The sequence below is a fragment of the Misgurnus anguillicaudatus genome, chromosome 1 (genome assembly GCF_027580225.2).
Source record: "Misgurnus anguillicaudatus chromosome 1, ASM2758022v2, whole genome shotgun sequence".
NCBI classification, from domain to species: domain Eukaryota; kingdom Metazoa; phylum Chordata; class Actinopteri; order Cypriniformes; family Cobitidae; genus Misgurnus; species Misgurnus anguillicaudatus.
In genome coordinates this window covers 25,100,287-25,117,354 of record NC_073337.2, presented here as the reverse complement: position 1 = coordinate 25,117,354, position 17,068 = coordinate 25,100,287, and the positions used below count along the sequence as shown (strand labels likewise).

At 38.1% G+C, this 17,068-nt stretch overlaps 1 protein-coding gene across 3 annotated transcripts in view; it reads right to left on the bottom strand.

Annotated features, from left to right (window-relative positions):
- The window catches only part of nell2b (neural EGFL like 2b), a 54,673-nt gene that overhangs the window by 34,499 nt on the left and 3,106 nt on the right, over nucleotides 1-17,068 (bottom strand). For 2 of the 3 annotated variants that reach the window (XM_073868650.1, XM_073868661.1), the window contains exons 3-11: nucleotides 12,309-12,459; nucleotides 6,389-6,562; nucleotides 5,427-5,523; nucleotides 5,130-5,202; nucleotides 4,969-5,051; nucleotides 4,368-4,496; nucleotides 1,875-1,977; nucleotides 1,253-1,335; nucleotides 1,050-1,161 (exon numbers count right to left, since the gene is read on the bottom strand). In XM_073868650.1, the coding sequence (XP_073724751.1) occupies nucleotides 1,050-1,161; nucleotides 1,253-1,335; nucleotides 1,875-1,977; nucleotides 4,368-4,496; nucleotides 4,969-5,051; nucleotides 5,130-5,202; nucleotides 5,427-5,523; nucleotides 6,389-6,562; nucleotides 12,309-12,459 (1,005 nt within the window). Of the gene's footprint in view, nucleotides 1-1,049; nucleotides 1,167-1,252; nucleotides 1,336-1,874; nucleotides 1,978-4,367; nucleotides 4,497-4,968; nucleotides 5,052-5,129; nucleotides 5,203-5,426; nucleotides 5,524-6,388; nucleotides 6,563-12,308; nucleotides 12,460-17,068 lie in introns of all 3 variants that reach the window. The other variant, XM_073868658.1, reaches the window with a different exon arrangement.

The following is a 17,068-nucleotide window of genomic DNA, read 5'->3' as shown; positions in this document are numbered from 1 at the left end:
GACGCGCGTCTGGAGGTCTCACCGCGCAAATGAGGCATTTGGCGCGAATTGAGCGTTGCTGCGGCAAACGCGCGAGTTGAAAAATGTGAACTTTGGCGGAAAAACGCGCCGCATTAACCGTTGCTTTAGTAGTGACGTGATTACAGAAAGCCAGCGGAGTTGCAGAAGCCCCTCCCATGACGCAAATTTCCATGTGAATGTCTCGATGACTAGAATTTCACGCGCGGCTTTCACGCGCTAATGAAGCGAGTACACTCAAACTGTTCAAGTGGCAAACAAGGCGCGGTAGATGCGATTTTGACGCCTCAAACGCGGCTGGTGTAAACCCCATGGTAAGGATTTTTGCCCGCAACAATCACAAAAAAAATCGTTTTTCTGGAAGGACTGATTGAAAAGTCTAGCACTATTTTGTTGTTTCTATCAAGCCATGCTGTTGGCTTACATTATATCATAATGGTTATAAAAAAATTTTATTCATTACATCATCCACGAACATGATTTGCGATTCCCATCGGAGAGATTTCCAATCGGCAGTAGAGGAAAAAACTACAACATCATTCGACGCTCCTTTAATTTAGTTTTTTGTATGGCGACCTCTAGTGGCGAAAATTACCTATTGTGCCTTTAAAGTGATATGTGATGTTTTGTGCAGGCATATACAGAGTATAGTCTGTTTTTTACGTGTACGCGCACGGTCGAATGCACAGCCTTGCAGAGTATAGTTCATTTTACACGTACGTGTACACAGACGTGACAAAATCCAATGCATCTCCTGGGGGCTACATACTATATTGTCATGTAGACGCATGTGTAACCAACGTGTGGTTTAAAAAATCCAGCGGTGCGCGTACCCTACGCACGCAGTCTTCTGATAATGCAAATTGCGTCGCGCGCACTGTATTCGGACCTTCACGTACACCTAAAAAATTTACTATAGTTTGACCTTTAAGCAGATATGTTGGCGTATGTCAAAACTGGACACTCTTAATACGACTAATCACTGACATCAAAAAGCATTTGTTGTTTTGTTTGTTGTGTGTGTGTCGCACCTCTGCACACTTTGCAACATCGGTCTGTAAGTGTGATCTGCTCAGACTCGGGGCAGTTCAGCTCCGGACATGACGTGATCTCGACCCTACGCATGCTTCGATCCCTGCATTCGAACAAACGTGTGTTAACTCGATTCAATCTGCAAATCGAACAGCAGGAGATTCGAACCCCTGACCTTCCAACAGTCACTTACCCTGCATTCAAACAGCAAACAGTTTCCCTCCGAGTCGTGTATGCTTTTACGATCGCCCTCCACGTAGACTCTTCCCCTGAACAGACATACGGCTGCAGACAGATTCGCAGGAGAGATACAATAAGAAAAAGCACCACAAATAAGCAAAGCATGAGATAATCGAGATCCAGAAACATTGTTTTGTGGGGGGGCAGAGATTCAAATAGAAATCAGATCAAATCAGCATGTTAGATAAAGCCCAGCAGAGCCGAGTGTTAAATAAAGCCCCGGTCATCAGTCAAACTGCTATTAGCTCCTGCACATTAGCCATGTTCGCTCAAACACAACATGCCGCGCGCTGGCCTTGAATTATTTATGATACCAGGGTAGGGAAAGTGTGCAACTGTTTGTTGGTGTGTGTGTGTTGACATTCGCATTTGTGGCAGCGGTTACCTAGCAACACAGGGATGTGGTCAGTTTGTCATCAGGACCGCAGTATGATTATACGAAAGATTCGGCGGAAGAAATGATAGTGGGTGCAGAATCGAGACAATAAGGGAGAATGATAAGGGAGTTTACGAAATAATACACAAGTTATTAAAGATATGCATGTCTAGTCTCGTTTTGCATTTGGGTACGTGTGTATACTCACGCTGGCACTCTTTACAGCATGCTCCAGGCATGTAGATGGGAGCTGTATCAGGGGGGCATTGAGGTGGTGGGCAGAAAATATTCTCACACTCCACCGTGCCATTCTGTAAGTAAAAAACATACACCATTACTATCATACCGGCAGATACAGTCACGATTCTGCAAAATATCCATCAGTTTGATTGAGACGTTTATGGGCTATATAATAATCCCTGTAAAGTTTCAAAGGTGCGTTGACAAGACGCTTCATCCAATGTATTACAAGGTATACATATTTTCATCACTATGTGTTCCCTGGGGTCGAATCCACAGTTAATGCAATTCTCTACCACTGAGCACTACATCATCATTAAACAAATACAAATGGACTCCAGTGGATTCATATATGTGACCCTTGGCCACAAAACCATAAGGGTCACTTTTATACAAAGTCAGATTTATACATAATCTTAAAGATGAATAAATACAATTTCCATTGATGTAGGTTTGTTAGGATAGGATAATATTTGGCAGAGATAAAACTATTTGAAAATCTGGAATTTGAGGCTACAAAAAAAATAAAAATAAATATTGTCCAAATCAATTCCTTAGCAACACATATTAATAATAATTTAGAAATTGTGACTTAATTGTGACGAGAAATTGTGGTTTAAAAGTGTATATTTGTTATTTTTATTGTCAAAAATGACAATTGTTTCGCTAGATAAGAACCTAATGCCTCTTTGGGATCGTTTATAGTCCTTTGAAACTCCGTTGAAATTTCTTCTGGACTGAACAAAGAAAGACATCAACATTTTGGATGACATGGTGGTGAGTAAATTATCTGGATTTTTCTTTTAAGAAAATTGACTAATCCTTTAACTCTAGGGGAGCTGGAAAATGAGCATATTTTTTTTTAAAAAGTGGAGTGTCCCTTTAAAATCCTAATAATTTTTTGCATAAAATAATCGTTAACTTTGACCCATACAATATATTTTTGGCTATTGTTATAAATATACCAGTGCTACTTATGACTGGTTTTGTGGTGGAGGGTCACATGTGTCTTCTGAAATTAAACTACAGTATACGATTTTGAGAGAAAACATTGAATATTCAGAGCTTATTTTAGTTGTCAACACGTCAAGTATCCATCGAAACATACGGATCAGCAAATAAGTTCAAATATGGCGGCACGCCGATAACGTCAAATCTTATTGGTTCGTGCTTGTCTTGTGAGTAAATACCTTAGCCTTGATTCGCATATGAAATTCGCATATCTTGTTTCAGCAGAAATATCAATAAATTCTTAAATCAAGATGTATTTTCTTGATGAGCAAAAGGACCTAATAAGTCAAGCTTTTAGACAAAAAATATACAATTTAAGAGAATGTGTGCTTAAAACAAGCAAAAATATCTGCCAATGGCATGAGAAATGTTTTTCTTGAATTGAGGGTTTAAGAAAAAAGTAAACTTATTTCAACCCATTGGCATATTTTTGCTTGTTTTAAGCATACCTTCACTTAAATTGTATATTTTTGTCTAACATCTAGACTTATTTTCTTAGGTCATTTTGCTCATCAAGAAAAAGCATCTTGATTTAAGAATTTTAAGATATTTGTACTGAAAACAAGACAAAAAACTAAGTAAAAATACATTTTTTGCAGAGTCCATGTTCTGGCATCATCAATGGTTTCTTTTCCTTATGACACCTTAAATGGCCTCAACTATTATTGAAAATAAATGAATCAGTCGCTTTGTCGTTAAATCAAACCAGATGTCTTCAACCTTTTTCAGGCCAAGGACCCCTTAATGGAGAGGAGGCGCAGTACTATATGATGGTTTGTTACAAAAATATTAAAATAACCATTTTTGGTATACAGTGACACATACTGTTAACACACCACATAACATTTTTAATTTTACTGAAGAGATTTTATTGCGGAAATGTAATGCTTTTCATTTTTATCAAGTTTTGATTTTTATTATTGGCCTATTAATGCATTTTTTGTTTGATGCCTAATTTAACATTTTTCAAAAAATTATTTTGAATTAAAAAATCCCTGTAATGCCACTACGGACCCCCACGGGGCCCACGACGCACTGTTGAAGACTGTTTGGGATTGGATTTGCCCCTCTTGAGTGTTCATCTCTCACCCTCACTATACAGTACATCAGTGGTTCTCAAACTTTTTCTGCATGCGGCCCCCTTGTGTACGGTGCATTCCTTCGCGGCCCCCCCAAAGAAAATTTATGACAAAAACTGTTCTAAAATTTAACATTTTAATTAAACAAAACATATTAAGTTATACAAAGTAGTGCTGTTGGTTAGTAGCCTTATTTTTTTTAGGTTTAATTACACAGAATTCATGATAAATGAATGTATTTTATAAAATGTCATAAAACTGGGGCCCCCCTGGCACCATCTCGCGGCCCCCCTGGGGTCCCCAGACCCCAGTTTGAGAACCACTGCAGTAAAGTACCAATAGTTATCACTTCAGTCGAGATATGCACTTACAGAGCATGTGCAGTTCCTGCATCCATCTATCCAAGCGTCATCTTCCCTGTATATCTCTCCATTCAGGTTGCAGGTCCTCTCGCAGTAACAGCCATCCAGATACTTCATCTTCTCTTCTGCAAGTGCCAGCTACGGTGAGAAAGAAGAGAGATTAGAATGAATGATGAATAAATGTATAGAGGCATTACAAAACATCAAGAGCAAGGGAAATGTCAGAAGGACAAGAATAAAAGATTTATAATAAATGTGACATTTGGATAACCATTATAAATATGTAAAAGCCCATAAAGTGCACTTAATACACTATAGATCCAAAGCACTACGTCAATATAAGTTCTTTGGCTTCATCCATCTATGCTTTTCAGTCACGCACTGGTAGTGACGTACTGGTTTTCTACTGGTCACATATCTCCACGTAATACGAATTCACAGGTCAGAGTTCACCAGATTTGAACAGTGGTATGCAACGAAATGCGTAATTTCTTCGCACAAGCTTGCATTTCGGTCTGACGCATTCGCATGCATATGAATGTAAGTCAATGGAACAAAAAGTGTAGTGTGACCGCCCATTAACATTAACGTTTAATATTTACAAACCTACCTTGTTTGATGTTTTAGCCAAAATATCCTGAAGCTCCATAATCTTCTGAACCAACCCGTGGAAATCATTACATGTGGGACAGGCTGCAAAAAGTTCAGACATCAATACATGGCATTTCTAGACAAGTATGCATAGTTAAGCTGTTGTTTGCGTGCACTTACTGCGGTTGAGATCTGGACATTGGATGATGTACCCGTGAGGCACGACCACCAATTGAACATCTTGCATCACACCCTGAGAGACAGAGGAGGCGGAAATGTCAGAAAAAGATGTACGGGAACGCAGATATAAAGTAATAAATACCCACAGCCGGTCTAAATTAGCTTTATCATAGCTGACACTTTGCTTTTGGCTGCCAGAATTCATCACGGTAACTGATGGAAAGTTATACGGGAGCTTTCCAAAAGAGAGTGATGGAAATGGCCCTGTTTCAATTTGAAGAGTGGATTTTATCTTACCCTAAAGAACCCGTGGGCATCATTTCTTTGACCAAGCCAGACGTTTGTTCCTTTGGGAAAGTCCATAGATGGCATCTCCACAATCCTTTCATAAATTCTGATAACAGAACACGAAACAAGTACAAATAAAACTTGATTAGACATTAATATGGCACCTCAGAGGTACATATTGGTAGTAAATGTATACATATCTGCACCTATGGTACATATTAGGACATTTTTAAAGGAAAACACCACCTTTTTTCAATATTTTACTATGTTCTTACCTCAACTTAGATGAATAAATACATGCCTATCTTTATTCAATGTGTGCACTTAATCTTTGTGCAGCGCGTCGTGAATGTGTTAGCATTTAGCCTAGCCCCATTCATTCCTTAGGATCCAAACAGGGATGAATTTAGAAGTCACCAAACACTTCCATGTTTTCTTTATTTAAAGACATGAGTAGTTACACAAGTATGGTGGCAAAAAATAAAAAGTTGTGATTTTTTAAGTGGATAATAAATGAGAACTATATTTATGGCGGAAGAGCACTTCGGTTGCAGCACTTCGACCTCGGGCACAGTCGCCACGTTTTATTTTGGGCCACCATGCTTACTCGTGTAACTACTCATGTAACAGTCTTTAAATATGGAAAACATGGAAGTGTTTGGTGGCTTCTAAATTCATCCCTGTTTGGATCCTAAGGAATGAATGGGGCTAGGCTAAATGCTAACACATTCATGAGGCACTGTACAAAGATTAAGTGCACGCTTGAAAAAAGATCATGATGTATTAATTCCTCTAAGTTGAAGTAAGAACATAGTAAAATATTGAAAAACTGTGGTGTTTTCCTTTAAATGGTACTGCTGCCCCAGTGACTGGTTAGGGTACATATTTAGACAGTGTTTTTCTAACAGCGAAGCAATATGCTACAAAGCATGAAATCCATCTGTGGAGGGGATTTTTCTCAAGCTATTCACCTGTTGCAGTCGATGTGGAGCACCAATTGGGTGGCACTGAATGCCAGAGAGACTTTGTGCCAGTGTCCATCTGCTAAACTGTAGGGGAAGACCTCTCTCTGCTGCCGCTGGTCTGAGCTTTGGAAGAAGATACGGATCTCATTGCGCAAAGCGCTGCTCTCCAGCTCTAAAAACCTGTGGAGAAAAACAGAAAACGTGGATTCATAATTTTAAAATATATTTTAGCAAAAATGTTTTTGATTTTTACAACATCCTAAAACATACTGGGTGGACTTTAACCCATGGTTGAGTAAAATATAGACAAACCAAACAGTTTGTTTACATTTAAATAGAAAATATTCATATGTGACCCATGGACCACAAAACCAGTCATAAGTCGCACGGGTATATTTTGCACCAATAGTCAAAAATACACTGTATAGGTCAAAATTATCTTTTTATGCCAAAATCATGAGGATATTACACTGAAAAAAGATGAATTCAATTTACTCAATTTTTTTATTTTTTTTTTTGTTTTGTTTAAATGTAGCTTAAATAAATTGATTGTGACCCTTTACCTTCAAAAAACTGAGTAAATTGAATGAATCATTTTTTCTCTGCCATAATATTTAAAAATATTTAATAATATATTTATTAGTAGTAATATGTGTTGCTAAGGACTTCATACAGTCAACTTTAAAGGTGATTTCTAAATATTTATATTTTTTTGCACCCTCAGATTAAAGATTTTCAAATATTTACCAAATATTTTTCTATCCTGACAAACTAAACATGAATGGGAATCTTATGAATTCAGCTTTCAGATGATAGTGTTGTAGTTCTCGAGACCACTTTTTAAAAATCTTGGTCTCGTCTTGGAATCGACCGCATTTTTACTCGGTCTCGTCTCGGTCTCAGACAAAGAGGACTCAGAATTTTGTTTCAAGACCGGTCAAGACCACAACTGATGGCACATCACAAATTTATTTTTTATCATTAATTTAATGCAGTTTATTCAGGTTTGGTACATGATGTTGGCATTGTTTAAGCATTGTTTAAGTTTCTCTCAATGACAATTTTTCTAATTTTATTACTAAAAACATCTGCATTGTGTTAAGTGGATGGCAAGCCATAGAAAGACAGTTCAGTGTTGGTTCACTTTTATTTGCGTATAGACAAAGATAAATTCCCTGCAATCTGCATCTGCAATGCCTTTGATTATTTTATCAACTCTGATGGCATACACACACACACACACACACACACGCACGCATGCACACGCACGCATGCTCACGCACACACACAGCCAAGAAGTGCCTAATCATATGCATATTCCACATTTTATCATAAGTGTTTTAATGCAGTGACTTGCACTGGTCTTAGTCTTGACTTGGCCTCGGCCTGTCTTGGTCTTGGTCTTGACCCTTTAAAGTCTTGGTCTTGTCTCGGTCTCACCCTGTCTTGGTTTTGGTCATGACTTGGGCTCGGCTTAGGTGGTCTTGCACACTAAGATGCTGTATACATCTCAATTTCCAAAAATTGCCCCTTATGACTGGTTTTGTGGTCCAGTGTCACAAGGGCCCTAGTTTGTATCCGTAGAAAAAGCTACATATAGTAAATTAAGAAAATAATCAGTTGCTTTAGATCGGATAAGTTCTTGTAACCTGAAGAACTCTATGAAACAACCACTACCATAATGTATTTTGGGAGTTCACACGTTCCCACGGCTAAGACATTAGGTTAAGCTGCCAAAGAGTTGTTATTACATTTTGCAATGTGCTAAAGCAGCGGGGAATAAAAAAGCTCGGGGGAATGTGTGAGTTCTGAATGAACGTAAAGAAGAGCAGTGATCCATGAATCTGTTGGCCCAGATGCTGTGTCCTGACCTTAAAGAGGTGCAAGAATCAATACAGCATGTTAAGGAAATGTCAGTAGACACCCCCAATCAAAAATGTTATAGACATTCAACCAGGACAACAGATTATGGATTCTTTCAAAGGGATTCAATACTAGATCACAAGTCACATGGGTATATTTGTAGCAATAGCCAACAATATTGTATGGGGAAAATTATCATATTTCTTTATGCCAAAAATCATTAGGATATTAAGATAAAATCATGTTCCATGAAGATATTTTGTACATTTCCTACGGTAAATATATCATAAATGTTAGTAATATGTGTTGCTAAGGACTTAATTTGGGAACCCAGTCTCATGGAGATGCATATAAATAGCACAGAGTGTGAAAACTCGTGCAATACATACGCCAAATTCCAATTGGGCGTGCATATGATACACGAGTCCTCCCTGTTAACTTAAAACGGCGCATCTTTTTTGTATTGGTTTCTCAATTTTTGGTACCATTGTTGCTTGGATTTGGGTTTAGAATAACTTTTTTTTACATAAAATGACATCCTAACCCAAACTCCAATTCTAACCCCAACTTCAAGCGACCAGGGCTTAAAAATAGACAAAAACATGGAGAAACCTATATGTTAAAGGAACAGTATGTAGGATTGTGGACAAAACTAGTACTGCAATCACACAACTGGTGGCCAGTACACAACATGACAACATAAACATCAGTTGAGGGCTGCAACTCCACTTTGTAAATGACAATATCCTGGCTGGATCACTGTTGTCAGTGATAAAAGTATTTGAAATGAAAATGATTTCTTAATGTCTAGTGACATATCAGGGCCATTTTATGATTAATTGATATACATTTCTTACATACTGTTCCTTTAAATAACACCCTAAAGCAAATCTAACCCCAAACCCAAACGAAAATGGTTTTCACACTTTTTGCTATTTATACTACACGAGATTGGGTAGCATTTGGACAACTTTGAATGCAATTTTCTCCAAATGTTGGTTTTCTTGCAACATCAGATTTTCAAATAATTGTATTGTATGGATATAATATACAGAGAAACTGTAGCCTATATGCATAGATACTTGCTATATATAAATGAAGAGTTTGGTTCCAAAACGCAATAAACGCCATTTTTGAAAAAAATGAGTTACTGCCAAAATCAGTATTATATCAGGTCAGTAGTTAAAAGTAAATAATTAATTTTACACAAAATCCAATACCCGCCGTGATATTCTGTCATCTTTTCTCCCTTTTTTCCCAAAATGCGACAAACGCCACAGCTCCTTTTTTACAGAATGCAATAAATCCATTTCTGATATTACAGCGAGTGGACCATTCACGCAATGTAAACAAACATGGCGGCGCGCTGAGTACACGGAGTCCTAGTTTTCCTCATCTACTTTGTACTTCGTGATCAACAAACAAAACAAAATAATACTTTAATAGCATTGCCAAACCTGTGATGGTTTTCTGTGACGGGAAAGAAACGTAAGCCATCAACATCTAATAATTTCCGCGAGAGGCACTCGGTTGCTTGTTCTCCAGACAGCGTCAAGCTTCTCATGCTAACACATTGTGTTCTTAATATAACAAAGTAAGTGTTTTGGTTAATGCCATTAATGTTTATTTTTTAATCATTGTATACCACTAGTCAACTAAATAAATATAAAATGGTAAACATGAATGCACATTTATACATTGATTTAATAGATTTATAGCATTTTGAAATAAAAAACTGTCATGGATTTATTGCATTTTGTGGAAAAAAGAATTAGTTTTTATAATAAATCTTTGAAAATCAACTGATGGATTTGAATTTTTTATGTTTTTATAACCTAAAGATGATATGTGAAAGTTTGTAACAGAAAATACTGGTTTTCATCTTGTCACTTTCTTGGTATAGAAAACACGTTTTTACCGAAATTTGTCAAAATGGATTTATTGCGTTTTGGAACCAAACTCTTCAAATATATTGTATATGAGATTATTTGGATGGGTCAGTACAGATATTGGATGGGTAATATTTATGATCAATTTTTAGTTTTTGTCTTTTTTCTTAACTGTACTAAGAAGAGTTTTGTGTTATGGCCAAGTAGAATCAAAACGCTGAATTTGGATTTGGTGTGTATGCCCCATTATGAAAACATAAACAGACTGATCTCACGAGAATTTGTACATATTTTTTACGATTTGGCTAAATCGTATGAAACGTACAAAGTTAACGGTGCAAAAACATATGGTAATCATAAAAAACAATAACGAAACCCCACCCCTAAACCCAACGTCACAGGGGCAAAGGCAAATCATACAAAAATGTACAAATGTGGTCACCTCGTGAAATATGTGTTTTTGTGGCGAACGCGCCGCCCAATTCGCGTCATTCGCATCGCCAACGTGAGTTTGCGTCTATTCACGGCTTTTCATTGACTTTGTATGTAATCTACTCGCGCAAATCGCTGAATACGCATTTCGTGTGTATGCCCCATCATGAAAACAGACAGACTGATCTCACGAGAATTTGTACATATTTTTTACGATTTGGCTAAATCGTATGAATTCGTACAAAGTTAACGTGCAAAAACGTACAGTAATCATAAAAAACAATAACAAAACCCCACCCCTAACCCCAACGTCACAGGGGCAAAGGCAAATAATACAAAAATATACAAATGTGGTCACCTCGTGAAATCCGTGTATTCGTGGCAAACGCGCCACCCAAATCGCGCGATATGCATCGCCCCGCGCGAGTTTGCCTCTATTCGCGTCTTTTCATTGACTTTGTATGTCATCTACTCGCGCAAATCGCTGAATTCACATTTTGTGTGTATGCCCCATTATGAAAACATAAGCAAACAGCCTGATCTCGCAAGAACTCTTAAATATTTTTTTACAATTTGGCTAAATCGTATGAATTCGTACAAAGTTAACGGTGCCAAAACGTACGGTAATCATAAAAAAACAATAACGAAACCCCACCCCTAACCCCAACGTCACAGGGGCAAAGGCAAATAATACAAAAATGAACGAATGTGGTCGTACGAATGTGGTCACCTCGTGAAATACGTGTATTCGAGGCAAACACGTCACCCAAATCGTGCGATACGCATCGCCCCACGCAAGTTTGCATCTATTCGCGTCTTTTCATTGACTTTGTATGTAATCTACTCGCGCAAATCGCTGAATTCGCATTTTGTGTGTATCCCCCATTATGAAAACATAAGCAACCAGCCTGATCTCGCGAGAATTTGTAAATATTTTTTACCATTTGGCTAAATCGTATGATTTCGTACAAAGTTAATGGTGCAAAAACTTACGTTAATCATAAAAAACAATAACGAAACCCCACCCCTAACCCCAACGTCACAGGAGCAAAGGCAAATAATAAAAAAATATACTAAAGTGGTCACCTCGTAAGATACATATATTCGTGGCAAACACGCCCCCCAAATCGCGCAATATGCATCGTTCCGCGTGAGTTTGCCTCTATTCGCGTCTTTTCATTGACTTTGTATGTAATCTACACGCGCAAATCGCTGAATTCACATTTTGTGTATGCCACATTATGAAAACATAAGCCAACAGCCTGATCTCGCGAGAATTCGTAAATATTTTATGAGTTGGCTAAATCGTATGAATTTCGTACAAAGTTAATCGTGCAAAAATCTACAGTAATCATAAAAAACTATAACGAAACCCCACCCCTAACCCCGACCGTCACAAGAGGCAAAGGCAAATCATACAAAAATTTACGAATGTGGTCAACGAATGTGGTCACCTCGTGAAATACGTAGGAATTGAGATAGCGTTTAAACAGATGATTCAATGTATTGGTAATAAAAACATTCTCTGATAAACTACATTTAAATTTTTTCACTGAAAAATGTCACATCCATAACACTAGAATTGCTCAAATCTATTGTGGTATTATGATACTATTCTGTTATTATTCACACCTCTAGTCTGTACTTTATCTCTCTATAGACACAAACTATTTTGCATTCGTTGGCGCTATTGTACAAAATTGCAAAGAAGCTCTGTCCCACTGCTTTAGTTTAAGCAATACCTTCGTTCTCCAAAGTGGATGGACAGCAGCACTCCAGAGCTGAATTTCTCCTGTTTGATGGTCAGTAGAAGAGTAAACTCAGTTTTTCCTCTCAACTTTTGAAGAATCCTCTCGGCTGCCTTGGGGGGTGCTTTTGCGTTCCTTAATGAGCCTGATGGAAGGTAGAGCAAAACATGAATATGTCAATCACAGTTTGTGCACACTGTCATTAAGTTTTAGTGGTTTAAATTGAGTTAGAATGCACAAAGGAATTAGTGAAGAAAGTAGGAGAGACGATGATCCCGCTGTGCAGGACGTTTGCAGTCTCGTTAAGGCTTGAATATTTAAAAATCAGTACTATTAAAACATGACTGGGTCTGGTACTCTTATGGTCACACATACATTACACATACATTTGGGACAGCCATTGAACGATAATGTTCTTAAGCTATTGTCAGGTAAACCACAGGGGAGTTGTTAGCTGTAGCAACCAACCTATTGTACGCCAGGAAGGAGGCGGAGTTTCACCGCCTTCATTAATCAAACGCACTGTACGACAGTGAGCTGAATATAACCCACGTAACCTCTGCCATCCACAGAGAAAACACCACACAACCCCGCTGATCTGAGACATTCCAGGACGCACATAAATATCAGCATTAAAACTCCTTTGGGAAATCAGCAGGAAAACCTCTCCGGTTAATTCCCGCTGAACTGACATCTCCTCTCCGATGCGTCTTCCCCTCTATCCCACACATCATTAAAGGATGTGATAATACACTCTATATCAAAGGCTAGCTGTTCAACGGCAACATTTAAAGGTCAAAGATAAGTTAGGAACGGATGATGGCTGTCCAGTCGGAAATTACATTGATTACGAGTAAATTGTTTTTGGTTAGGTGCCTCTATAAAGAATTTGCAAGATTAATGTAAAACGTTTAAAGATGAATTACTCGCTTTAGTAATGTTTTTACCAAAAGCAATTACAGGTGCAGTGTGTCATTAATTTCTGCACAATTAGTGGTGGTACCAAATGGTATTGGAAAAATAATGTTTCTGTTTTTAATAGGTTTCCAAAACGCTCTATTCATAAAAAATTAAAGGTGTTACACGATGCCATAGAAGAAACATTTTGGTTTTACCAAACTGTACCTATTCTGTTGCAATGTTGTACCTTTTTACTGTACCTTAAGGACCTATTGTGTACCTATATATGTTTCGTACCCCTAACATCTAACTGGTACACTATAGGTCCTTAAAGGTATATCTTAGGGTATAATATTGTACCTAAAAAGGTAAAAAATTTCCAACCTGATCTCACAAACTTCCCTCTCCAGTCATTGTCACGGATCTCCACATTTTTCTGTGTCCGTACCACAGACTTTCTTTTCCGTCTCAGTTTCACGGATTGGTTACTCAATTGTTTTTCCTATTTTTAAACCATTGTCGCTTGGATTTGTGGTTAGATTTAGGGTTTGGGTTAAGATGTCACGTTAACTATTAGTTTATACCATTTTTTCAGATTTTTAAACAATTGTCTCCTGGCGTTAGGATTAGGATGTCATTTTATGTAAAAGAAAGTCGTTTAACCCCAAACCCAAGCGACAATGGTAAGAAAATAGGAAAATTAATTGAGTAACCAATACGTGAAACTGACATGGAAAAGAAAGTCTGTGTTACAGACCTGGAAAAATGTGGAGATCCATGACAATATATCTCCCAAGGGTTTTTTCCTCCTAGGACTTTTTTTATTTCCCCGGCTAAAAAGCCCGGGTTTTTTTCTCCTAGGGGGTTTTTCAACCCGGGGAGGCAGCCTTTTTGGGCTTAACTTAGCACCATCTTCTATACGTTACATTAGTAATACGCTTGCTTATAATGTTGATTCATAGCCGCAGCAAATTTAGCTGCTTATGTTATCGTGTATTATGTTGTGCTATCTGTCGTTTTTCTGTGCTTTTCACTGCTCCTATTAATGTAAAGCTGCTTTGAAACAATTAACTATTGTGAAAAGTGCTATATAAATAAAATTGAATTGAATTGAATTGAACAATGACACGGATAAATGAGCAAAATATTCTGTGACTATAACACGGAAGTTTGTGAGATCAGACTGAAAAAAACAAGGAACCTTTAGCCTAATTTGCCATTTATGACAACTTTGAGGGGGGGGGGGGAGAATTTTTTGTAGCTGATCTGCTTAAATTATATTGGGGTGGTTTCCCAGACAGAGATTATCTTAAGCCAGGACTAGGCCTTAACTTAATTATAAAATATAACTAGTTTTAACAAACATGCCGTACTAAAAACTAGGGATGCTCCGATCGATCGGCCGATAATGCTTGCTATGTTTCTCAATGAATTACGGTGAAATGCCGCTACATCCAAAAGCCAGGGGGCGCTCTCGTGCAGAAACTCAAAATGCGCTGTAGATGAAGAACAATACACACGCAGCTGTGATGACACGCAGCTCCATAAAATGGCTGAAGGATATATTTATATTTCTGTTCTTCAAACCTTTTCAGGTATTTTCATGATAATAAAGAATATGTTTAATAATTATGTTTGACGAGTGTTGCTTTTTCAAATGCATGTTATAAACGACTCAAAAGCCGTAGTACATGAAATAGCTGTGAATAAGAATAGTGATCTGCAACGTATTATTAGTGGAGATCGCCATTGATCGGAGCATCCCTACTAAAAACAATACTTGTGTGCATTTTGAGGGAAAACAAAGTGCACTGATGTATTTTAATATATGTAATAATTAAGGGCGTGGCCACTTGAGTGACGGGTGAAGAGCCACTGCTGTCACTACCATCAAACTAGGCGGGTGTGGCTTCTGCACGTTCTGCCTCTTTACCCATTTTCGTTCATCCACAAATGATGCGCGTTAACGCGATGCCAAGATGGCCACGGCAGGCCCTGCCAACTATTGACTTCAAAAACTTCTTCACAAACCCATGGGTGACATCACGGACCCTACCTCCATATTTTTTACAGTCTATCGTTTATATTTTATTAATCTGTAATCAATCCCCTTAAAGGCGGGGTGCATGATTTTTGAAAAACACTTTGGAAAAGGGAGTCGGGCCGAGTACCAAAACACACTTGTAGCCAATCAGCAGTAAGGGGCGTGTCTACTAAAATCTGGAGATGTGTATGTGCAGGGCAGGTCTATCAAAAAATGGTCCAGATTCTATTGGGGAAGTGGCGTGTTTGTTTAGGTGATTTTAAATGTCAACATTGGCTTTCAGAAATCATGCACCACACCTTTAAGTTATCAACACAACAGTCCAGCTTCTCCCCATGAGAGCCAATAACTCCAATAACCAATAAATGAGAAGTGGGCTCGTGGGAGCGTGTTAATGACATAACACTCACAACATAATTCTGAAAGAATTTCAATTAAAACCTTTAAAGGAGGTCACAGATGAGTTTTTCTAAACGGTGCTTTCATTGCACCGACCATACGAGCGGTTACATGAACCAAAAACACTTATTGTTTTTAAGCCAGGCTACTCATGAAACAAGCACTAAAAATGTGTCCAAACATCATAGCAACATACCTTAATGAAAATTTAAAAACTAATTAACATCTAATGAATTATTCACTATAATGACAAATGTCTCTCCTCGAATTAACATTACATTAATCAGGAGATTCTGGTCTACTATTGCCTGACTCAGAGCTTGGGTTATAGGGCTGGGTGATAGAGCTAAAAAAAATTATTTTACATCTTTTTGACAGTGTTCGATATCAATATTTATGCATTTGCCCTGAAATGGATTAGAGGAGGAAGCATCAGTGTTGCAGTTTTGCAAAACACAGGGAAGAATTATGATCGAACCAATGCCATTTTGCAACTTAAATTTAAATCAGAAATGCCTTTTGAAACGTTTTAATGTTTTGGCACTCGGTACAGAAAACACCCTGTAAAACTGTAAGTAAAAAAATCTGTGTCCTTGCAAAATTTGTGTAGCCAATCAGATCAGCTCTTACTAGAACAAGTCTTGTTTGCAGTATGCATCAGACGATTATTGAGCGGTGGGCGCGACATATGAGCCTGAGACTAGCGGTGATGTAAAAATGACTGTACAGTCATCATACTGCAGACAGGCTTGAGACTTGGAAGCTCAGCTGGGAAATGTGGGATGAGTGACGTAGATGCCCGGTCTAGACAGCCTCAGCGCACAGGAGAAACACTTAGGAGGTGTCCCTCTGGCAAGTGCATGCTCGGATAGCTGATGAATGAGCAGGGAACTGATCCAGGCGCTTTAAAAGACTCAGTCAGCACCAGATCTGATGGAGGAGGAACAATCGGGCCAAACTTCTCTTTATATTGTATATTGCCTTTGCTTTGCTCCATTTGCCCAAAGGAGAAGCTCAACCCCCCCAAAAATCCTTTAAATCCATTTAACAGTTCTTTCAAAATTCTTCAAAACTTCAGCAAGCAGATTTGGAACGACATAATGATACTAAAAACATTTCTAGGTGAACTGTCCCTTTAATTCCATTTTGTTTTGAAACATGCACACATTTGCCTTGTTCGAATTCCACAGCCAAGTTAAAATGATGCTGTAGCGTGTTTGGCCTTGAATTCTCTCTCCTTCTTTCTCCTTCCCCCTCTCCTTTATAAACAGAACTGTGTGGATGTCATCGTCGGACAGAGAGGTATCTCATCTGCATTCTGCACATGCATTTATGACCTTGCATTGAAACCTGTCTGTTAGATTCCAATTCTGCAGTCCCACTGGCATTAACTGAAGCGTCAATCAATGTC